Source organism: Ranitomeya imitator, chromosome 1 (genome assembly GCF_032444005.1).
Source record: "Ranitomeya imitator isolate aRanImi1 chromosome 1, aRanImi1.pri, whole genome shotgun sequence".
In the NCBI taxonomy this organism is placed as follows: Eukaryota; Metazoa; Chordata; class Amphibia; order Anura; family Dendrobatidae; genus Ranitomeya; species Ranitomeya imitator.
The window spans coordinates 256,245,130-256,269,870 of NC_091282.1; the positions used below are offsets into that span (position 1 = coordinate 256,245,130).

The 24,741-nt window shown below is 45.0% G+C and overlaps 1 protein-coding gene across 1 annotated transcript in view; it reads left to right on the top strand.

Moving 5' to 3' along the window:
* The first annotated feature begins 449 nt into the window (after positions 1-449).
* The window catches only part of ATP6V0A2 (ATPase H+ transporting V0 subunit a2), a 183,006-nt gene continuing 158,714 nt past the window's right edge, over positions 450-24,741 (top strand). The window contains exons 1-2 of the mRNA XM_069755987.1: positions 450-724; positions 13,577-13,655. Coding sequence (XP_069612088.1) covers positions 608-724; positions 13,577-13,655 — 196 coding nt within the window. The 5' untranslated portion in view covers positions 450-607. The remainder of the gene's footprint in view (positions 725-13,576; positions 13,656-24,741) is intronic.

A 24,741-nucleotide genomic window follows, 5' to 3' on the forward strand; every position in this document is an offset into this window, starting at 1 on the left:
GCATCATATAGAGGAGCCATCATAGCGTGTGGGGGCTGTGAATGCCATGATACTGTGTAGAGACTGTGGGGGTTATCATACTCAGTGGAGGGGTGTATGTGTATCATACCGAGCGAGGGGGACAACATGCAGGGAGCCCATCATAATGTATGGGGCATGTTGGGTATCATACTGAGTGGGCATGGGCCCTCATTCTTAGTGGGTCATCATACAGTGCGGGTGGTCCATCATATTGTGACGGGGGCATGATACTGGTTGTGGGGGCACTATTGGCATATCATACTGTATGTGTGGGACATTCTCTCTGATTATACCGGTCATGTAACCACGTGACATTACACACCACGTCACAGCTCTCATCCGACACTTCCCGATCCCACAGACAACTTTCCCTCTGAGTCTGAGCGGTCTAGTGATCCTGTCCTGTCCCGCTGTCACCACGTGATCGTGACGTCACTCCAGGTCCTCATCCCGGAAGTTCTGTGTAGAGAGAGAGGACGTGGAGACAGCAGGGAGAGCCGGCCACGGAGGCGTCACCTGTGCCGGAATTCGGTGACTTTCTCTCCGCTCATGCCGCTGCCAGGCTCCTGAGGTGCCGGAGTACAGGATGGGCTCTCTGTTCCGCAGTGAGGCTATGTGCCTGGCGCAGCTGTTCCTGCAGTCTGGCTCAGCCTATGACTGTGTCAGTGAGCTCGGGGAGATGGGGCTGGCGGAGTTCAGGGACGTGAGTATTGGTTCGGCGCTATCTTACTGTGTGGTTAGTATAGTGTTAGCTCTGTGGTGTAATAACAGCATACATGGTGCCTGGCACTGCCCCTGCTGCCCCAGTGTTATGTCTGTGGTGCAATAGCAGCATACATGGTGCCTGGCACTGCCCCTGCTGCCCCAGTGTTATGTCTGTGGTGTAATAACAGCATACATGGTGCCTGGCACTGCCCCTGCTGCCCCACTGCTATATCTGTGGTGTAATAGCAGCATACATAGTGCCTGGCACTGCCCCTGGTGCCTCAGTGCTATGTCTGTGGTGTAATAGCAGCATACATGGTGCCTGGCACTGCCCCTGGTGCCCCAGTGTTAGCTCTGTGGTGTAATAGCAGCATACATAGTGCCTGGCACTGCCCCTGCTGCCCCAGTGTTATGTCTGTGGTGTAATAGCAGCATACATGGTGCCTGGCACTGCCCCTGGTGCCCCAGTGTTATGTCTGTGGTGTAATAGCAGCATACATAGTGCCTGGCACTGCCCCTGGTGCCCCAGTGTTATGTCTGTGGTGTAATAGCAGCATACATAGTGCCTGGCACTGCCCCTGCTGCCCCACTGCTATATCTGTGGTGTAATAGCAGCATACATAGTGCCTGGCACTGCCCCTGCTGCCCCAGTGTTATGTCTGTGGTGTAATAACAGCATACATGGTGCCTGGCACTGCCCCTGCTGCCCCAGTGTTATGTCTGTGGTGTAATAGCAGCATACATAGTGCCTGGCACTGCCCCTGGTGCCTCAGTGCTATGTCTGTGGTGTAATAGCAGCATACATGGTGCCTGGCACTGCCCCTGGTGCCCCAGTGCTATGTCTGTGGTGTAATCGCAGCATACATGGTGCCTGGCACTGCCCCTGGTGCCCCAGTGTTATGTCTGTGGTGTAATAGCAGCATACATGGTGCCTGCCACTGCCCCTGGTGCCCCAGTGTTATGTCTGTGGTGTAATAGCAGCATACATGGTGCCTGCCACTGCCCCTGGTGCCCCAGTGTTATGTCTGTGGTGTAATAGCAGCATACATGGTGCCTGCCACTGCCCCTGGTGCCCCAGTGTTATGTCTGTGATGTAATAGCAGCATACATGGTGCCTGCCACTGCCCCTGGTGCCCCAGTGCTATGTCTGTGGTGTAATCGCAGCATACATGGTGCCTGGCACTGCCCCTGGTGCCCCAGTGTTATGTCTGTGGTGTAATAGCAGCATACATGGTGCCTGCCACTGCCCCTGGTGCCCCAGTGTTATGTCTGTGGTGTAATAGCAGCATACATGGTGCCTGCCACTGCCCCTGGTGCCCCAGTGTTATGTCTGTGGTGTAATCGCAGCATACATGGTGCCTGGCACTGCCCCTGGTGCCCCAGTGCAATGTCTGTGGTGTAATAGCAGCATACATGGTGCCTGGCACTGCCCCTGGTGCCCCAGTGCTATGTCTGTGGTGTAATAGCAGCATACATGGTGCCTGGCACTGCCCCTGGTGCCCCAGTGCTATGTCTGTGGTGTAATCGCAGCATACATGGTGCCTGGCACTGCCCCTGGTGCCCCAGTGTTATGTCTGTGGTGTAATAGCAGCATACATGGTGCCTGGCACTGCCCCTGCTGCCCCAGTGCTATGTCTGTGGTGTAATCGCAGCATACATGGTGCCTGGCACTGCCCCTGGTGCCTGGCACTGCCCCTGGTGCCCCAGTGCTATGTCTGTGGTGTAATAGCAGCATACATGGTGCCTGGCACTGCCCCTGGTGCCCAGTGCTATGTCTGTGGTGTAATAGCAGCATACATGGTGCCTGGCACTGCCCCTGGTGCCCAGTGCTATGTCTGTGGTGTAATAGCAGCATACATGGTGCCTGGCACTGCCCCTGGTGCCCCAGTGCTATGTCTGTGGTGTAATAGCAGCATACATGGTACCTGGCACTGACCCTGGTTCTCCAGTGCCATGTCTGTGAGTGTAATAACTGCACACATGGTGCCTGGCACTGACCCTGGTGCCCCAGTGCTATGTCTGTGAATGTAATAACTGCACACATGGTGCTTGGCACTGCCCCTGGTGCCCCAATGCCATGTCTGTGAGAGTAATAGCAGTATACAGTACAGACCAAAAGTTTGGACACACCTTCTCATTTAAAGAGTTTTCTGTACTGTCATGACTATGAAAATTGTACATTCACACTGCAGGCATCAAAACTATGAATTAACACATGTGGAATTATATACCGTATATAGTCGAGTATAAGCTGACCCCCCCTAATTTTGCAACAAAAAACTGGGAAAACTAATTGACTCGAGTATAAGCCTAGGGTGGAAAATGCAGCAGCTACGGGTAAATGTTAAAAATAAAAATAGATACCAATAAAAGTAAAATTAATTGAGACATCAGTAGGTTAAGTGTTTTTCAATATCCATATTGAATCAAGAGCCCCATATAATGCTCCATACAGTTCATTATGGCCCCATAAGATGATCCATATACAAATATGCCCCATATAATGGTACATGCAGTTCTTTATGGCCCCATAAGATGCTCCATACAAAATAGGCCCCATATAATGCCCCATACAGTTCATTATGGCCCCATAAGATGATCCATATACAAATATGTCCCATATAATGCTCCATGCAGTTATGGCCCCATATAACCCCTTTAGTGATCACCATTAAAAAAACAACAACAAAAAAAAAGAAACATGGCTTTATCGTCATACTGCCAAACAAAAAGTGGAATAACACACAATCAAAAAGACGGATATAAATAAACATGGTACCGCTGAAAACATCTTCTCCCGCAAAAAACAAGCCTCCGCATAGCTCCTTCAGCGGAAAAATAAAAAGTTATAGTTCGTAGAATTTAGGGATGCAAAAATAATTATTGTTTATATTAAAGTTTTTATTGTATAAAAGCGCCAAAACATAAAAAAAAATAAATGAGGTATCGCTGTCATCGTACTGACCCGAATAATAAAACTGCCTTATTAACTTGTACCAGACGAGAAACGATGTAAAAGCCCCCCCCCCCCCTAAGAAATTTATGAATTGCTGGTTTTTGTTCATTCTGCCTCCAAAAAATCGGAATAAAAAGCAATCAAACAATGTCATGTGTCCAAAAATGGTACCAATAAAAACGTCAACTTGTCCCGCAAAAAACAAGACCTCACTTTACTCTGTGGGCCAAGGGAAGTTCTCACTAGTGATGAGCGAATATACTCTTTATTCGAGATTTCTCGAGCACGCTCGGGGGTCCTCCGAGTATTTTTTAGTGCTCGGAATTTTAGTTTTTCTTGCTGCAGCTGAATGATTTACATCTGTTAGCCAGCATAAGTACATGTGGTGATTCCCTAGCAACCAGGCAACCCCCACATGTACTTATGCTGGCTAACAGATGTAAATCATTCAGCTTCGGCAAGAAAAACTAAAACTCTGAGCACTGAAAAATACTCGGAGGACCCCCGAGCGTGCTCGAGAAATCTCGAGTAACGAGTATATTCACTCATCACTAGTTCTCACCCCTCCTTGTAAGTCGTGCACATAAAAGCCATTCTATGCTACATGTCCACATTGGACATTTCCTTTCTGAGTCCTGCTCATACAGGTACTATATGTATGACCAGGTTTTTAAATACATCAGATAGGGATTACATACATTAGTTAGGACTGCTCTAATACTGGTATACCTTGACATTTGGTAGAGCGGCTTAGTATACATTTTTTGCAAAAAACGTATTGACCAAATACCCTGTTTTTTTCCTTCTTTATACTAGCACTTGCTGTTTACTAATATGTTCTGCAACATAGTATTTTTTGGTTTTACTGTGCCTTTTTGTGTTTCAGTTTCTTAGTGGTGTGAACGGTGTCCCTACAGGCCTGTTCACTGTGTGCATGGCTCATGTGTATGTTTTAACCAATTATAAACTTCTGGGAAGCAGTTGGGGGTTCAAAGTGCTCACCACACATCTAGATAAGTTCCTTAGGGGGTCTAATTCCAAAATGGTGTCACTTGTGGGGGATTTCTACTGTTTAGGCACATCAGGGGTTCTGCAAATGCGACATGGTGTCCGATCTCCATTCCAGCCAATTTTGCATTGAAAAGTCAAACTGCGCTCCTTCTCTTCAGAGCTCTGACATGCGCCTAAACAGTTGTTTACCTGCATATATGGGGTATTGACGTACTCGGGACAAATTGTACAACAACTTTTGGGGTCCAGTTTCTCCTGCAATTTACATCTGGCATCATTTAAGAAAAAATGTTGACTTGTCACAACTTGTAACAAATTTTGACTTTTCATAGTCAGTTAAATCTCTTTTTGTCCCATTTTTCCTTGAGGAAGACCATCTGCCTAATAATTTTGCAGACCTTGATAAAGGGTGTAATATCCTTAGGCTTTACCCCCTCATTACACAAACACATCACTTGATCTGCTTCTTCTAATATGCATTCAGGTTATGCTATGTGCACACGTTGCTGATTTTAATGTGTTTCCGCAGCGTTTTTGGATGCGTGGTATTGCAACAAATCTGCAGTGTAGTGCACAAGCAATATTAGTCAATAGGAAATTGAGAATTGTTGTGCACATGCTGCGGGAAAAAAAACGTGTGGATTTGCAGCGTTTTATTTTCCGCAGCATGTCAATTTTTTTTTGCGGATCTGCAGCCTTTCAGCACCCATTGACTACTATTGAGTCAGACAAATCCGCAGCAAAACTGCAGGTTTAAAAAAGATCTGCAGTTTTGCTGCGGAGCTGGGTGCGAGAAACGCTGCAGATCGGGAGAAGGAAGAGTGTGTGGGCGGAGGCTGTGTGCGGAGAAGATGTGCGTGTCTGTGCGAGTGTTTGTGTGTATCTGTGTGTCTCTGCATGTGTGGCGCAGTGGATAGCACAGCAGCCTTGCAGCGCTGGAGTCCTGGGTTCTAATCCCACCTTGGACAACATCTGCAAAGAGTTTGTATGTTCTCTCCGGGTTCTTCGGTTTTCTCCCACATTCCAAAGACATACTGATAGGGAATTTAGATTGTGAGCCCCATTGGGGACAGTGATGATAATGTGTGCAAACTGTAAAGCGCTGCGGAATATGTTAACGCTATATAAAAATAAAGATTATTATTATGTGTGTGCGGGGCTGTGTGTGTGTATGTGTGTGTGTGCTGGGATGTGTTTGTGGGTCTGTATGTAGGCAGGCATCGTCGGATGAGACTACTAGTCCCATCCGGCTATGCCTGCCACACTGACCGCTAGCCGATGATGGGACAGTAGTATTAGTAGAAAATTCTCACGCAGCAGTACCGTTAAATGAAAGCATGAACTAATTGAACCCTCAGTGACAACACTGGAGGAGCCATTGTCTCCTGTCAGTGTGTCACTGGAGGCCTATAGAGCGGTCACATCTCCTGATGTGACAGCTCTATAGGGGAGATCGTCGTGGGACGCTCGTTAATAAATGGACTACATGGCACCAGAGAGTATTTGTGTTGGTTTATTATTTTATTTTTTGCAGGAGATCGAGGGCGTCGCATGGATTGGCAGAAAAATAAAGATGTGGAAAAATGTGTGTAGTGTTTTATTTCATTAAAATACTTTATTCTGGCTGTGTGTTTATTTAACCCTTTTACAACTATAGGCTTAGTAATGGATAGGTGTCTTATTGATGCCTCTCCATTACTAAGCCGGCTTGATGTCACCTTACAATTCAAAGGTGCATCAACCCCACAAATATTACCCCATATGCCACCACTACAGGGCTGTGGGAAGAGAGAGAGGCTAAATGCCGGAATTGGTGCATCTTAGAGATGCGCCATTTCTGGGGCAGCTGTGAGCTGGTGTTTGTAGCCGGGGGAGAGCAATATCCATGGCCCCTTCCTAGGCTATGAATATCAGCCCGCAGCTGTCTGCATGGCCTTTTCTGGCTTTTAATTATGGGGAAACCCCACGTCATTTTTTTGGGGGGTCCTCCTATTTTAATAGCCAGTAAAGGCTAAATATACAGCTGCGTCCTGAGATTCATAGCCTGGGAAGCTCCACTGGTATTAACCCCTTCCTGAGCTATAAACATCTGCCCCCAGTCACAGGTTTTCCCTCTCTGGCGCGGAAAATTGTGTGGGAGCCCACACCATTTTTTTTTTTTTAAGTTAAACAGATATTGCATTTAAGGCCGGGGTCACACTTGTGAGAAACTCGCATGAGTCTCGCACCTCCAATACCCGGCACTGCAGCCTGCACACGGGACCGGAGTGCATGGCTGCACGCGTTTCTATGCAGCTGAAAGCTCCGGTCCCAAGTGTCGGCGGCAGTGCCCGGTATTGATGTGAGAGACTCGTGCGAGTTTCTCGGAAGTGTGACGCCGACCTAACTCAGATTTGTGTGTGTTATGTCTATTTCTAAACATCGGGCTTGGTATTATCTATAGATCTAATGAACAAAAAAAGCAGTGGCAGAAGAGCACTCACCATTCGATAAAATATCCAATCTTTATTGCGACATCAAGTCAACAGCAGGACCGCAAAATCGGGAGAACATGTATATCACAAGATGACGGCCGTTTCGCGCTTCCACGGGTCTTGATGGTGTGAGAGGAAAGGAGGGAACCTTTGAAGGAAACCCACGTAATCATACCACTCCTCCTCTAACGGCATCAGCATGGTAAGCCTACTTATCAGATAAAAACTTTAAAAACAATACATATTAAAAGTTACATGTGAACCTAGAAGAAAACCTTAACATAGCACTAATAAAGCGGAGGGTAATCACAAGAATATGGACATATCTGTCCTTTTATTTAGGCCTGTTGGTCCCGTGGCGTTCGTACGCAAAATCCACCTGCCTTCCCTCCTCAGCAGGAGTCTATTGTGATTCCCCCCCCCCCTCGATCTGGTAGGGCAACTTGCTCTAAGCCGGCAAACCGCAATAATGTTGCGTTGCCTCTATGGTATAACCGCATGTGATTAACAAGTCGACGAACCCCTTTACCAGAACCAATAGAATTAAAGTGTTCCCTGAACCTTATAAATAGGGGTCGGATGGTCTTGCCAATGTAGTAAAAATCGCAAGGACAGAACAATACATATACCACATGTGTGGTTCTACATGATATACAATCTTTCACTACATGATGAATAGGGCCAATCTTAATGGATTTGTCAGTTATGTGGTAAGTGCAAAAATTGCAGTGGGCACATCTAAAATAGCTTTTGGAATCCCTGCCTTTAACCAATTTTCTTGTGCATAACTAACGTTGTTACGTACTAATAAATCTTTCAAATTATTACAACGGCGGCATGCAAACAGTGGACCCCTGCTGCTTATTCCCACTAAATCCGGGTCCTTTTCCAGGATATGCCAACTTTTCCTGATTGCTGATCTAATGAAGCTATCCATGGGGCCATAAGTAAAACAGAATGTGAACCGTTTTTCTGAAGTTATGTTTTTATTTTTTGCCCCTATTTTATCCTGATGCCCCTCTTTGAACGATGCGGCTCTGGCTAAGGCGTCATCCAATAGAGGACGTGGATATCCCCGATCAACAAATCTATTATACAAGTCCTGAGATTGTCTATTGAAACCATTTTGACTACTATTGATTCTTTGGACTCTTAAAAACTGACTAAGGGCGGCTTCACACTTGCGAGTTTTACGGACGTAAGAGCGCAGAAACTACGTCCGTAAAACTCGCAAAACATACGGCACAATTATTCTCTATGCCCCTGCTCCTATCTGCCGTATTAAACTGATCAGTATTATACGGCTTTCTACGGCCGTAGAAAATCGCAGCATGCTGCGTTTGGCACCGTATTGCGCAAATAAAACGTCAATGAAAGTCTATGGAAGCCCCAAAAATATGAATTACACACGGACCAGCAGTGTGACTTGCGAGAAATACGCAGCGGTGTTAGCGAGAAGAGCCGGTAATTCATTGCCGTGTACAGTAAAATCACACTGACAGCTTACAGTAGAATAGGTAGAATAAATGTGTACACACAGAATAGGTATATATGTGTATATATATATATATATATATATATATATAATATATATATATATGTGTCAGTGAGACACATATATGTATATATATTAATATTTCTTACAGATCCTCGGAAGGTATGTATATTCTTGGTTTATTATTTTTTTTTTTTGATTTACAGATTGAGGGTCTTCAGTGAGTGGAGTGAGAGTAGAATAAATTAATACAACAACCTTTGTGTTTTTTTCATTAAATTAATTTTTAATAATGTGTGTGTTTTTTTTTTTTTAACCCTTTACTAGTATTGGATTAATAATGGATAGGTGTCATAATTGACGCCTCTCCATTATTAATTACCGTAGGCTTAATGTCACCTTACAATAGCAAGGTGGCATTAACCCTTCATTACCCCATATCCCACCGCTACACGGGAATGGGAAGAGAGTGGCCAAGTGCCAGAATAGGCGCATCTTCCAGATGTGCCTTTTCTGGGGTGGCTGCGGGCAGATGTTTTTAGCCAGGGGGGGCCAATAACCATGGACCCTCTCCAGGCTATTAATATCTGCCCTCAGTCACTGGCTTTACTACTCTGGCGGAGAAAATTGTGCGGGAGCCCACGCCAATTTTTTCCCCATTTAACCCTTTAATTTAGTAGATAGAACGGCCAAATTTTGCATAGACACACTACTGACATTAGTAGTGTGGAATATGCAAAAAAAATTGGGATATGAGATGGTTTACTGTATGTAAACCAGGTCTCATATCATGTCGGGTTTTAGGAAGGAGAAAGCAAAAGCCGGCAATTGAATTACCGGCTTTCTGCTATATCGCGCTGGATGAAATATTAATATATATACATACCGTATTTTCCGCTTTGTAAGACGCACTTTATTTCCCCCAAATTTGGGGGGGAAATGTGGGTGCGTCTAACAAAGCGGATATACCGCTTACCATTACAGGCTGGGAGGAGGGGGTGTCCGCCGCCGCTACCGCCTGCCGCCGCTGTCGTCCGCCGCCACTGCCGGGGTTGTCCGCTGCTGCCCCGGGTGATGCTGAAGGCTCCGGTGCTGCGGGGGGCTCTGGCGACATTTTGTGAAAGACCAGAGCCCCCCGGCAGTTCTTCCATGCGTTCCAGTATGACTAATTCCGGGAAAATGGCCGCCGGAATCTCGGGAGATGAGATTTCAGCGCTGAGATCTCATCTCTCGAGATTCCGGCGGCCATTTTCCCGGAGTTAGTTCCAGTATGACTGACTCCGGGAAAATGGCCGCCGGAATCTCGGGAGATGAGATTTCAGCGCTGAGATCTCATCTCTCGAGATTCCGGCGGCCATTTTCCCGGAATTAGTCATACTGGAACGCATGGAAGAACTGCCGGGGGGCTCTGGTCTTTCACAAAATGTCGCCAGAGCCCCCCGCAGCACCGGAGACAGCCCTACAGCACAGGAGCCCCCTGCAGACCCCTCATCCCAGCCTGCAGCAAAGGAGCCCCCTGCAGACCCCTCATCCCAGGCTGCAGCACAGGAGCCCCCCTGCAGCACAGGAGCCCCCTGCAGACCCCCTCATCCCAGCCTGCAGCAATGCTCCACTCCTGCCTCCGGCAACGAGCCTGGGACCCTGATCCACCACAACCACAACCCCTGGTAAGTAATAAGACGCATGGATTATAAGACGCCCCACCAATTTATTAAAAAATAGTTTTTTCCTATTTTTCTCCTCAAAATTTGGGGTGCGTCTTATAATCCGGAGCGTCTTACAAAGCGAAAAATACGGTATATGTGTCTACTGATATGTTTTTGTTTTTTTTTTACACATGGATCCCTTGTATAGCCGTATGTCGGTTTTGCAAGCCTGCGATAAAAACACGCATTACGGCTGCCATACGGATTACATACGGAGGATGCCATGCGCAAAAATCGGTGACACACCCTGCCTACGGAGGAGCTACGGACCACTATTTTCGGGACTTTTCAGCGTATTACGGCCGTAATATACGGACCGTATTTTCATACGCTGTGTTTGACGCCGGCCTTAAAGGGAGAGATCTTTTTGTATATTGAGGGTGAGCGCTCTTATAGTGTAACAAAGAGTTGGTGGCCGAAGGTTTACGAAATACCTCAGTTTGAATGGAGCCATCCTGTATCCGCAATTTTACATCTAAAAATTCCAAACTCATACCTCCAAATACTGATGTGAAATTCATATTCATTGTGTTGACCCTCCCTAGATGTGCCACAAAAAGCGTGAATGTGTCCTGATCCTCGTCCCATATTATAAATACATCATCCACAAATCTGACATAATTTTAGATGTTTTAAGAAAGGGTTACTGTCCGCATAGATGTATTTTTCTTCGAACACTGACAAAAATAAGTTTGCCAGGGTACATGCAACAGGCGTACCCATGGCAGTACTCTCTATCTGTAAGAACCATGAGGAAGCAAATCTAAAAGTGTTATGCGTTAAAATAAACCGCAGTCCGTCACAAACGAAACCTATTGTGTTGGTATCCTTGTTAGTATGACTCGAAACTTAACTGCTTCTACACCTTGATTCTGCGGGATATGGGTATAAAGGCTTTCTATATCGATAGAAGCCAAGGAAAAATTATCTTGCCATGTGAGACCCTTAAGAACCTGCAAAAATTTTTCTGTGTCCCGTACATATGAGGGGATGTGAGGAAGCAAAGGATGCAGCAACCAATCCAAGTAGCGCGACAATAGTTCCGTGAGTGAACCCACCCCCGAAACTGTGGGGCAGCCCAGTGGTTCTGTTAGTGACTTATGGATCTTAGGGACATAGTACCAATAAGGTTTTTTAGGGAAATCTGGAAACAATTTCTCTGCTTGTTTTTGAGACAAAGTACCCACTTCTACAAAAGACCTCAATAACAAACGCAATTCATTTTTATGTTTGGTTGTGTGATTGGACTTTAATTTTAAATAGGTTCCGGATCTGGAAAACTGTCTGTAAGCCTCCTTCATGTAATAATCTTTCGATAACAGGACCGTATTACCCCCTTTGTCTGCTGCGCGAACCACAGTGACAGACCAACTTCTGATGCCTGACAATGCACGTTTCTTTGCCACCGTCACATTACGTGCCAATTTTCGATAAATCAGGGCTTCTACATCATTGATGACCTGTTTTTAAAAGACATCAATGAGATTACCAGGAGCAACTGGGGGTACATAGGTTGATTTCACTCCCCCTGTAAAGGGTACTGCCGCCGAAATCGTTGGCTTACTCTCCGTCACCTGAGGATCAGTAAGGCTTAGCAACAAATGAATATCATTTTGTAAATCCGTATCAACGTTATTGCCCACCATGAACCCAAGTGGGCCCACTGTACACGGGATCTCACCTGGACGCTTATCAACAGACATTCCTGTGGAGGACGCAACCGATTTATATAGGTGGATTTTCCTCTCTGCTTTGTATAAAACTATTTTAAAATCCACCATATCAAAATCACCCGGGAGACAAAAATTCAACCCATTAGATAATACTGACAAGTGAGAATCACTGAGCTCATGGGCGGACAAGTTAATTATTGTTGTGAACGATGCGTTTTCTGGAGAGCCGATTTCCAAGACACTTGCTTCCTTTTGCGTTGATTGCCGAGCTCTGTATCTCCTGCCCCCTCTACGCGTCCTGCGTCTAAAGGGGCCGCAACATCCTGAGAAACAACACCCGCCGACGTGCCAACTAAAGTCAAAGGATCCGCACCAACACTGGAATCAGAATCTGTAGTAACAGTCTTTATTATGTCCGTATCCTTGTGCTTACCCTCCTCTTTATTAGTGCTATGTTAAGGTTTTCTTCTAAGTTCACATGTAACTTTTAATATGTATTGTTTTTAAAATTTTTATCTGATAAGTAGGCTTACCATGCTGATGACGTTAGAGGAGGAGTGGTATGATTACGTGGGTTTTCTTCAAAGGTTCCCTCCTTTCCTCTCACACCATCAAGACCTGTGGAAGCGCGGCAGCGCGAAACGGCCACCGTCTTGGGATATACACGTTCTCCCGATTTTGTTGTCCTGCTGTTGACTTGATGTCGCAATAAAGATTGGATATTTTACTGGATGGTGAGTGCTCTTCTGCCACTGCTTTTTTTGTTCATTGGATTACACTGTTTTCTGAATTAGCACCCAGATTCCGTCAAGGCAAACAATTACAGACCCCCTGCTGGAGAGCACTGTGTGTGATAGTGGTTGAAACGTGCAGTTGGTGCAGACTTTCTTTTTTCTTTGAGGAACTGTTATCTATAGATCTATCGATCTGTGTGTGTAAACATTATTCTTCACTGGAGTATGTAAATGAAGAGGTTGGACAAGAAATGACATCACAATTCTTTTTTTTTTTTAAATAAGCTTTATTTAGCTTACAAGAACGTATGAAAATCTGCATCAAATCTGCGCTGATTTTTACCTGCGTTTTCTACCAAGAGATGCAAAATCTGCACAGAAAATTCCACAGGCATATCTGCAACATGTGCACATACCCCTATACAGCTTGGAGTTGGAAAATTTGCTGAAAAATTATGATATGGTTAAAATATTCATTTGCGTAATAATTGTGCACACAGTGTAAATTATCCGGGGATCCTATGAGTAATGACCCCCATGACTCATCACCTATCTCTATCATTTGAAAAGATCTTGACTAGCATCCTGTATCCTTCAGATTACTGCAAAATGTAACTTCAGTATTCAGATATTTGCATTTTTTAGGTGATTAATTTGCAGTTACTTCAGGAAGTTTTTTTTTTTGTTAAACATAACATATTTAGGCTTCTTGTCCATATACCAGGTTCTTAGTTACGGTACGTTCTTCTCACCGTAATGTTTACTACTCCCCATCTATAATAATTATTTATTTTCTTATAGCTCAACCCTCTTGTCGGCACATTCCAGAGGAAGTTTATTGGTGAAGTAAAGAAGTGTGAAGAGCTTGAAAGAATATTGGGTATGTATATGTAAGAACATATTTCCACTGCTGGTTGCACGCCTGTCCTGACTTTTCCTGATACATTTATGATGCGATATTCGTGCGCACACAGGGAAGAAAGGCCAAAAATTGTCATCAGAATCCGCAATGAAATCTGCATGTGTTAAATGCAGGTAATGTTGTCAGTTATGATGTGGAGCTTAGTCGCCAAATTCACGGCCTGCATAGCTTTAAAGGGAACTTGTCACCTCGTAAAACACTATTCACCTGCAGATATAGGGTTAATATGCAGGTAAATTACATTACAATGCTGTTTTGCCACCTTACCAAAAGTGCGGCTACCGGGAGAGAATTAACTTATTTTCACTGCTTATTTTTTGGCTGTATACATGAAGTTGAGGTGGGCACCAAGATGTTGTTGATGATTTCTTTCTGCCAGCCTCCAGTAGACCGAAAATATCCGACAGGGCACACAGAGACTCCGTCTACATCATTAAAGTCAATGGCCCCTTCACTATATATGCCCATATCCATATTTGCAAGGTTTTGGACATATGTCCTGACAGAGCCACTGAACTTATGTTAAAACGCTATGCGAACATATCCTAATTTATATACTGCAGTGTGGAAAATAACACATACAATGACAAAATTGCATTTTATTTTGTTTTTCCTAAAATAAATTACTTAAAGTTAATCAAGTTATATGCAGCTAAGGGTTGTCCATTCCTTTAAAACACCATTTAAATATTTCCACAATTTTGTGAAAAACATCAAAACAAACAAGTCTACTCTTCCACATTTTGTCCTATTAGTCTCCAAGTTTCTTCTTCCAGCAGGGCGGCATCATGCTGCTGCCAATCAGCAGGTGCTGATTGGCTGCAGTCTTTATGTGGATTTGTCACTAGATTCCACAATACAAATGTCCTAAGCTGCACCTCCCCCTGCACTCCATTGGTGAAATGTCACCAATTTTAGATTTAAAACTTCAAAGTGCTCTGCATTGTATATGTGTTTGTTACCTGTTAAAGGCTCCTGCATGAAGCCAAAACTGGTTTCTGCTGTGAACACTGGTGTACGCTGTCTTCGGTAATGGAATCCTAATGACAATGCCTATGCGGTAATGACAGTGCACTTGTACTCCTGTAACCTTCTCAACAGCTCACTCATACTCCTGTATTTTTCTTTGCAGTGCACTCATACTTCTGTATCTATCTTGACAGTGTAACTGTATTCCTGCATCTTTCTTGTACTCCTCTATCTTTCTTGATAGTGCACAGTGCACTTTGTGCTTGCATACATAAGGGTGAAACTAAACCTTCCATACGCCAGTCTTGAATTTTAGTGCACTGGCGTAAGATGTGAACATTTCTTAAAAAGTGCACTTATGATTGCGCAGATTTGTGTGCCATATTTTATAGCATTCTTTATACCACTTTTGTGTAGTAAAACTGATAATAAATTCCACTCGGCATACATGTGCATTTTGATATAATGGTTGTAGGAAGTGTGCCGACTGGCATTACACTTGTGTGCACTCAGTCCAATGATAGTTTCATATGAACCATTAACTAATTTGTGATTAACTCGGTAGGTCCTCCCACCAGGTCCAAAGGCAATATAAAAGTTCAGGAAAGCCGAGGCACCAAAGCAGCAGGTTCTTGGTAAAAAAACAAAACTTGTTCTTTATTCCATGTCAATTAAAAGTATAACAGTAAGACCAAACAAGCAACGTTTTGTGTTATGAACTGGTGGTTTAGGAGCAACATGGGACGAGCTCTGAAGGAGGTGGTACCTGTACTGACCGCAGTCCCTAAGCTCGACACAACACTAGAAGTAGCCGTGGGATGCTCCTGTCACTCCCTAGGCACCTCGTCACAGCCTGAGAACTAACTACCCCTAAAGATAGAAACAGGGAAACTATCTTGCCTCAGAGAAAATCCCCAAAGGATAGATAGCCCCCCACAAGTAATGACTGTGAGTGGAGAGGGAAAAGACATACACAGAATGAAACCAGGATGTAGCACAGGAGGCCAGTCTAGCTAGATAGATAGGACAGGATAGAATACTGTGCGGTCAGTATCAAAAACTACAAAAATCTCCACACCTGACTAAAGGTGTGGAGGGTAAATCTGCTTCCCAGAGCTTCCAGCTTAACTGAATTAATCCATACTGACAAGCTGGACAAAACATAGAATGCACAGAACGAATAAGTCCACAACATGTGGACAGAAAAGAGCAAAGCAAGGACTTAACTTTGCAGAACTGGTCAGGATATCAGGGAGATCCAAGAGAGATGTGAATCCAACCAGGAACCATTGACAAGTGGCACTAGCTGAAGGGAAGAGCCAGGCATAAATAGCCGAGCAGAAAGACAATCAGTGGAAGCAGCTGCAGACTGCTAAATCCAAGGAGCAGCCATACCACTTAAAACCACCGGAGGGAGCCCAAGAGCAGAACTCACAAAAGTGCCACTTACAACCACCGGAGGGAGCCCAAGAGCGGAATTCACAACAGTTTTGGCCATAGGAGTTGTATGTATTTTTCTGAAACGTTGCCTGCTTGTCTTCCTGTTATGCTTTTAATTGACATGGAATAAAGAACCAGTTGTTTTGTTTTGTTTTGTTTAGTTTTTTTTGTTTTTTTTTTTACCAAAAACCTGCTGTTTTGGTGCCTCTGCTTTCCTGAACTTGTGTGCACTCATCCAAAATCTTCATCTCTCCATGTGAATTACGACAGAGTAATAATTAGAAATTACAAAAACCCCTTATAAGTCAGATCACATACGGTACATATACACGATGCATGAACATCGATTTGTTCAGAAACATGAACGAGCAAGAAAGAAGTCCAGGGTTTAACCTCACTTAAAATAAAATGAGAACATTACTGTTGAATTAGACTTGGAAATATTTCCTCTATGTGTCTTTTGTCTATCCAGTGTGAGAGCGGAACAAGCTGGCATAGAGGTTACCAGTACATGGTGCTCAGTGTCTGTGAGTCAGGGAAATGGTCCATATATCAAATAATAATTTATAATAATAATTTTACTCTTCGCCACGACAGCACCCCACATGAGGGAGAGGGATCCGCCCATAGGAACAGGAAACCTACAGAATAAAAGGAGGCAGTCCCCTCTCCTCCTCAGTTTAGGTTTCCTGTTCCTATAGGAATCCTAGCATACCTACAGATGAAGAGGATTCCTGGGCCATGCACCCGCCTGCGCCGGTATCTGTGGGAACGGCAGGGGCTGCGGTTCCAGAAGCAGCGGCGGGGGAGCCCCTGCTTGCAGCCTCCCCCCTCGTCTGGCCAGCCATCCGTGGACCAGGTCCGGTCTCCGTGGGTCCGCCTGGCTCCACGAGGACGCGCGCGCTGCAGCGGCCGGCTTAATACCTCTGGCCGCTGCATGGTGAGTGAGAGCGTCGCCGGAGCACTTCCGGGTTAGGTCCGAGGAGGCAGGAGTTTCGGCGCCATGTTTAAAAAGCGGCGCTGACGTCGGACCGGTGTGTGAGGAGATGGCTTCACCGGCCAACGATGCGCACTTGCCCACAGAGCAGCGCTCTCCCAGCAAGGAGATGAGCGCTAAGAGCCGCACTAAAAGTGATGGTCAGCCTCCAGAGAGGAGATCTACCACCAGACAAAAAGATCACCTGAAAAAAAGATCCGCCTCCAGAACCGGTACCTGTCAGCTTCACTGGGTGAGTTTTTAAAAGTCCCTCTTCCCATATGCTGATATATGTTCCTCCTGTATCCCCTTCCTCTAGATTAAGGACGCATAAGTCCAAGCACAAGGAATGTACCTTATGTTCGCAGCCCCTCCCGGATTCTTATACTAAAGGGTTATGCTCAGAGTGTATCATGCAGACCCTAAGGCAGGAAAATATAATGACTCCATCTGATGTCAGAGCCATAATCTGGGAAGAAATGCAGGGATTGGCACATACAAGTTCTATCAGTACCCGCCAACCAAGCAGGTCTCGATCCCCAGCAAGTTCTGAGTCAGGGGAGATACAGAAGTCCTCGGACGAGTCTGGATCTCAGCCAAGTTCATCTGAAGATGAAAGGGGGCTTTGTCTGCCTAATAGTAGTGTAGACAACCTAGTAAGATCTGTCAGGAGCACAATGGGGTGCCCAGACGAGAAAGGGAAGAAAACCGCTTAGGACATTGTTTGCGGGGTTAGGACACAAAAAACGCAGATCCTTCCCTGTCATATCAACTATTAAAGAGATTGTCAAAAAAGAATAGGATAAGCAGAATACAAGAGGTTTCCTACCATCTTCCTCTAAAAGACGCTATTCCTTCAGCGACGAGGAATTAAATTCTTGGGCCAAAGTGCCAAAGGTGGACGCCGCAGTAGCCTCCACATCTAAACAGTCGGTCTTGCCAGTGGAGGATTCAGGAGTCCTGGCAGACCCGTTAGATCGTAAGGCTGAAGCCTTACTAAAAAGATTGTGGGAGGCTAACACGGGAGCATTCAGGCCAGCTATATCTAGCACCTGTACTGCAAGATCGCTGCTAGTATGGATGGAACAGCTGGAGGAACAAATTAGAGGTAGAGCTTCAAGAGAGAGTCAATCCTACCGAAACTCCCTCTAATTAAAGAAGCGGTAGCATTCCTGGCGGATGCCTCGGTGGATTCGCTACGCTTAGCAGCCAGGTCAGCCGGCCTAGTGAACACAGCCCGGCGAGCACTCTGGTTAAAGAACTGGAAAGGGGACGCACAGGCAAAAGCAAAACTTTGTGCGCTCCCCTGCCAGGGTGAGTTCCTTTTTGGGAAAACACTGGATGAGCTTTTGAATAAAGCAGGAGAGCGGAAGAAAGGCTTCCCTAACCAATATTTTCCGTCTTACAGGAGAGCCTTCAGAAGACGACCCTTTACCATGAACAAACCGTTTGAGCAAAGGGATCGCTGGGAGACAAAGGACCCTAAACAAAAAGGTGCTCTGTTTAGCGGATCCTATAGTTTAAAGCGTGGCAAATACCGCTAACTATAAAGTAGGCGGTAGATTGAAATTTTTCCTTTCCAAATGGGAACAAATAACAACTAGCCATTGGATTCTGGATATTATTAAATACGGATTGAAATTAGAGTTTAATAGAATCCCTTGGGATTCTTTTATTGTAACATCGCCAAAAAGTCGGGAACAACAAGAAGCTCTAGAAACAGAAATCCTATCTCTTCTATCTAAAAAAGTCTTGATAGAGGTTCCCCAGGATCAAAAAGGAAAGGGGTTCTATTCCCCTTTGTTTTTGATCAATAAGCCAGATGGCTCATTCAGAACCATCATAAATTTAAAGAAATTAAATTCCTTTTTGAGTAACCATACCTTTAAAATGGAATCTATCAGTTCTGCCATCAAGCTTTTGTTCCCTAGGTGTGTCATGGCCGGGATAGACCTAAAAGATGCCTACTATCATCTTCCAATACATGCCGAACACCAGCAGTACCTAAGGGTAGCAGTCATCCTGGCAGGACAGGTTCGTCACTTTCAGTATGTAGCAATGCCCTTTGGGCGTTCTATGGCTCCCCGCATCTTTACAAAGGTGATTCTAGAAGTGATGGCTCATTTATGCCAGCAGGACACTCTGATAATACCCTACCTGGATGATTTTCTTGTAATAGGAAATTCCATAACTCAATGTAAAATACGGTTATCTAATGCGATCTCATCCCTACAGGAATTGGGTTGGATCGTGAACTATGAAAAATCCAGGCTGAATCCAGACACCATTCAAATATTTCTAGGCATCCAGCTAGATTCAGTACGTCAGAAGAGCTTCCTCCCGCATTCAAAAAAAGTAAAAAAAGTAATTATACAATCAAAGGTGTCAGAGGCAATTAAAAAAACCCTACATGACCCTGAGGAAGGCTATGTCCTTACTAGGATCGTTATCTTCATGTATACCAGCTGTACCGTGGGCTCAATTTCATACCCGCCAATTACAGTATGAAGTATTGTCAGTCCAGGGGAAAGGACGACATCTGGAGAGTAAATTAACTCTTTCCAGAGATGTTGTAAAATCCCTATCCTGGTGGTTAGACATGGATCACCTTTCAGAGGGTGTACCATGGATGATAGATCCCTCTAAGACGGTTACCACTGACGCCAGCCCTATGGGGTGGGGTGCACATATGGAAGATAATCTGGTCCAAGACACCTGGAATCAGGCAGAGTTAACATGTTCTTCCAATTGGAAAGAATTAAAAGCGGTAGAATATGCCTTAAGTAATTTTCTTCCACAGGTTCAGGGAACGCATGTGAGAGTTCTGTCGGACAATTCCACCACAGTGGCATATATAAACCGTCAGGGAGGTACGCGATCAGGAACCCTGATGACTATAGCAACAGACATCTTCCAGTTGGCAGAGTCTCATCTTGCATCCTTAACAGCCCTACACATCAGAGGGGCAGAAAACACCAAAGCAGACTACCTCAGTCGAAACAGGCTACGCCAAGGAGATTGGACTTTAAACAGAGACATATTCAGGATGATAACAAAAGCATGGGGCGTACCCCAAATAGATCTGTTTGCCACAAGAGGCAACAGACAGGTAAAAAGATTTGCTTCCCTGAACCTCATGGATCACCCAGACATGTTGGACTCCCTTCACCACCCTTGGAGGTTCAAACTGGCATACGCCTTTCCTCCGATGTCTCTGATACCACTAGTGATCAGTAAGATCAGGAGGGAACAAGCAAGAATAATCCTGATTGCGCCCTTTTGGCCAAAAAGACCATGGTTCTCTTGTCTCCAGAGCATGTGTCTATGCGATCCATGGATCCTCCCATTAGACAAGGAACTGCTGTCCCAGGGCCCATTTTTCCACCCGCAAGTGAAGGGGCTTCACTTGACGGCGTGGAATTTGAGCGGAAGTTAAGTTCAAGGGGGTTCTCAGAACAACTGGTTAACACCCTGTTGTTAAGTAGGAAAAGATCTACCACCCTATTATATAGTAGGGTATGGAGAAAATTCTTAAATTTTCATACAAAACCGTTCACTAATCAAGTTCCGGTAATTCCTATTCTAGAGTTCCTACAAAAAGGTAGAGAATTAGGTCTATCGGTAAACACCCTGAGAGTTCAGGTCTCAGCATTAGGAGCCCTATATGGAGACAACATAGCAGCTAACAAGTGGGTCTCCAAGTTTATTAAATCTTGTGAACGTAGTAATCCGGTCCATATTCCCCGTCTACCTCCGTGGGATTTAAATTTAGTTTTAGAGGCCTTAACTGGCTCTCCATTTGAGCCACTAGATTCCATACCTCTAAATATTCTAACATATAAAGTAGCCCTATTGGTAGCCCTAACCTCAGCTAGAAGGGTTAGCGACATCCGTGCCCTATCGGTAGACCCGCCTTTCTTACTGGTATTTCAGGATAGAATAGTCTTAAAGCCTGACCCATCATACCTCCCTAAGGTAGCATCCACCTATCACAGATCTCAGGAAATTTTTCTACCTTCCTTTTTTGATTCACCTGTAACTCCAGAACAATATAAGTTCCACACTTTAGATGTCAGAAGAGCTATCCTGACGTATATAGAGGTCTCAGACATGGAGGCAGAGTAGGGCTCTGCTTGTCTCCTTTCAGGGCCGCAAGAAAGGACATGGGGTCACGAGAGCTACCATATCTCGGTGGATCAGAGAAGCGATCTGTTTGGCCTACACATCAAAGGGCGAAAACCCTCCAGTGGAGATAAAGGCACATTCAACACGAGCCATGGCTTCCTCCTGGGCGGAACAAGCAGATGTACCGATCCACTCAATATGTAAGGCCGCAACCTGGTCTACACCTTCTACCTTTTACAACCATTACAGACTTGATCTTTCCACATCTTCTGATCTGGCCTTTGGTAGAGCTGTTCTTAGTACAGTGATCCCACCCAAATAATGACTCTCTGAAAGTCTCTCATGTGGGGTGCTGTCGTGGCGAAGGGTAAAAAGCCTGATTACTTACCGGTAATACTCTTTTAATGAGTCCACGACAGCACCCATGTATTACCCTCCCTAAATAATGCACAGTTCTTTCTTTTAAGTTCACAAGTAATGGTTGTATAGAGTTAAGAAATTTATGTTGCTGAATAAGAATGAATACTAAAGCTTTTGCGGTTCCCTTTTTATACTCTGTAAGCTAAACTGAGGAGGAGAGTGGACCGCCTCCTTTTATTCTGTAGGTTTCCTGTTCCTATGGGCGGATCCCTCTCTCTCATGTGGGGTGCTGTCGTGGACTCATTAAAAGAGTATTACCGGTAAGTAATCCGGCTTTTTATTTATATAGCGCTAACATATTCCGCAGCACTTTACATTATAGAGGCAATTTGTACAGACAATAAACATTACAACATAACAATAAACACAGATCAGAACAGATGCCAAGAGTAATGGGGGCCCTGCTCACAATCTATGAGAAAAAGGGGAGACACGAGAGGTGGATGGTAACAATTGCTTTCGTTGTTCGGACCAGCCATAGTGTAAGCAACGGGTGTTCATATAAAGCTGCATGAACCATTTAACAGCCTACATATGTATCAGTACAGACACAGTGGGCTAATTAACTGCATAAAGTGTATGAGGACATGATGCGAGGAACCTGATTATGGTTTGTTTTTTTTGAATGGGCCACATAGGGATAGTTAGGTTAATACGTTGAGACGGTAGGCCAGTCTGAACAAAAGCGTTTTTAGGGCGGCACGTGCAAAATCTTGGAGACGGGAGTGGGAGGTTCTGATTGAGGATGTTAACCTCAGGTCATTAGCAGAACGGAGAGCATGGGTAGGGTGGTAGACTGAGACGAGGGAGAAGATTTAATTTGGTGCTGAGCCATGGAGTGCTTTGTGGGTGAGGGTAATAAGTTTGTACTGGAGTGGATGGGTAACCAGTGTAATGACTGGCACAAGGTAGAGGCATCGTTATAACGATTGGTGAGGAATATGATCCTGGCTGCAGCATTCAGGACAGATTGGAGAGGGGAGAGTTTGGTAAAAGGGAGGCCGATTAGTAGAGAATTACGATAGTCCAGACGAGAATGAATAAGAAAAGCAGTAAGAGTGTTTGCAGTGTCGAAAGTCAGAAAAGGTCGAATTCTAGAAATGTTTTTGAGGTGCAGATAACGAGCGAGCCAGTGATCGGATATGGGGGGTTAATGAAAGCTCGGAATCAAGTATGACCCCAAGGCAGCGGGCATGTTGCTTGGGAGTAATGGTGGAACCACACACGGAGATGGCAATGTCAGGCAAACGTAGGTTAATAGAGGGAGAAAACACGAGGAGTTCAGTTTTTGACAGGTTCAGTTTCAGATAGAGGGAGGACATGATGTTAGAGACAGCGGTAAGACAATCACTGGTGTTTTCTAAAAAGGCAGGCGTGATATCAGGAGAAGTGTATAATTGGGTGTCATCAGCATAGAGATGGTACTGGAACCCAAATCTACTGATTTTGTCCAATAGGGGCGGTATACAAAGAGAAGAGGAGGGGGCCTAGGACTGATCCTTGAGGAACCCCAACAGTAAGGGGAAGATGCGAGGAGGAGGAACCAGCAAAAGATACAGTGAAAGAGCGAGAGAGGAGGAGAACCAGGAGAGAACGGTGTAGCATAATGAGGAGGAGGAGCTGATGATCCACAGTGTCGAATGCTGCGGAGAGATCCAGGAGAATTAGCATGGAGTAGGGACCATTAGATTTAGCTGTTAGTAGATCATTAGAGACTTTAGTGAGGGCAGTTTCAGTAGAATGTTAAGAGCGGAAACCAGATTGAAGAGGGTCAGAAAGAGTTATCTGAGAGATAGCGGATAAGATGGGAGTGGACCAGGAGTTCGAGGAGTTTAGAGATGAAGGGAAGATTAGAGACAAGTCTATAGTTAGCGGGACAGTTTTGGTCAAGGGTAGTGTTGAGCATTCCGATACCGCAAGTATCGGGTATCGGCCGATATTTGCTGTATCGGAATTCCAATACCGAGTTCCGATATTTTTCGGATATCGACCGATACAATCCGATACCGATACTTTCAAATATCGGAAGGTATCGCTCAACACTAGTCAAGGGATGTTTTTTTTTTTTTTTTTTAAAGTAATGGATGTATGATGGCATGCTTAAATGAGGAGGGAAAGATACTGGAAGAGAGAGAGAGGTTGAATATTTTTGTTAGGTGAGCGGTGACAGCAAGGGAAAGGGACTGGAGGAGATTTGACGGAATGGGGTCACTGGTGCAAGTGGTCGGGCGAGAAGATGCAAGGAGCCTTATTATTTCTTCTTCTGTGACTGATTCAAAGTCAGAGAGTGAGCTAGATGCAGTGGGGGAGAGAGGACAGTGCATGGTATGAGGGGATTGGGCGATAATTTCCTGTCGGATATAGTCAATTTTTTCTTCGAAGTAATTGGCCAGATCGTCAGCATGGAGATCCGTGGTTAGGGCCAGCACTCTTGGGTTGAATAGGGAATGAAAAGTGTCAAAGAGAAGTTTAGGGTTGTTGGACAATGAGGTGATGAGGGTATTGAAATAGTTTTTTTTGGAGAGGTGAAGGGCAGAGTTGTATGTTTTAAGCATGAACTTATAATGGTGAAATCTTCGGCTAGATTAGTATTTTCTCAACAAACATTCGGCGCAACTGGAGCACCGCTGCAGGAAACGTGTTTGCAGCGGGTTCCACTGTTGTCGCCGTTTGTGCTGAGTTGTTTTATGTATAGGAGGTGCAATTTCATCCAGGGCACTTTGCAGTGTTTCATTGTAATGCTTCAATGTAGAATCAGGACATGAGAGGGAGGAGATAGGGGCCAATGGTGACTGCAAGTTCTTCATAGGTTTCTGGGTGTTAATGGCCTGTATGTTTCTATAAGTGTGGAAAGTGGGGATGGCAGTTCTTGATAGAAAATGAAAGTAGGTTGTGGTCAGAGAGTGGGAGAGGGGAGTTTGTCAAATCACCCACTGAGCAAAGTCAGGAGAAGACCAAGTCGAGGGAGTTTCTGTTTTCATGCGTTGGAGAGTTAGTATGCTGCGAGGCCAAAAGAGGAGGTAAAGGTACCGTCACACTAGACGATATCGCTAGCTATCCGTGACGTTGCAGCGTCCTCGCTAGCGATATCGTCCAGTGTGACAGGCAGCAGCG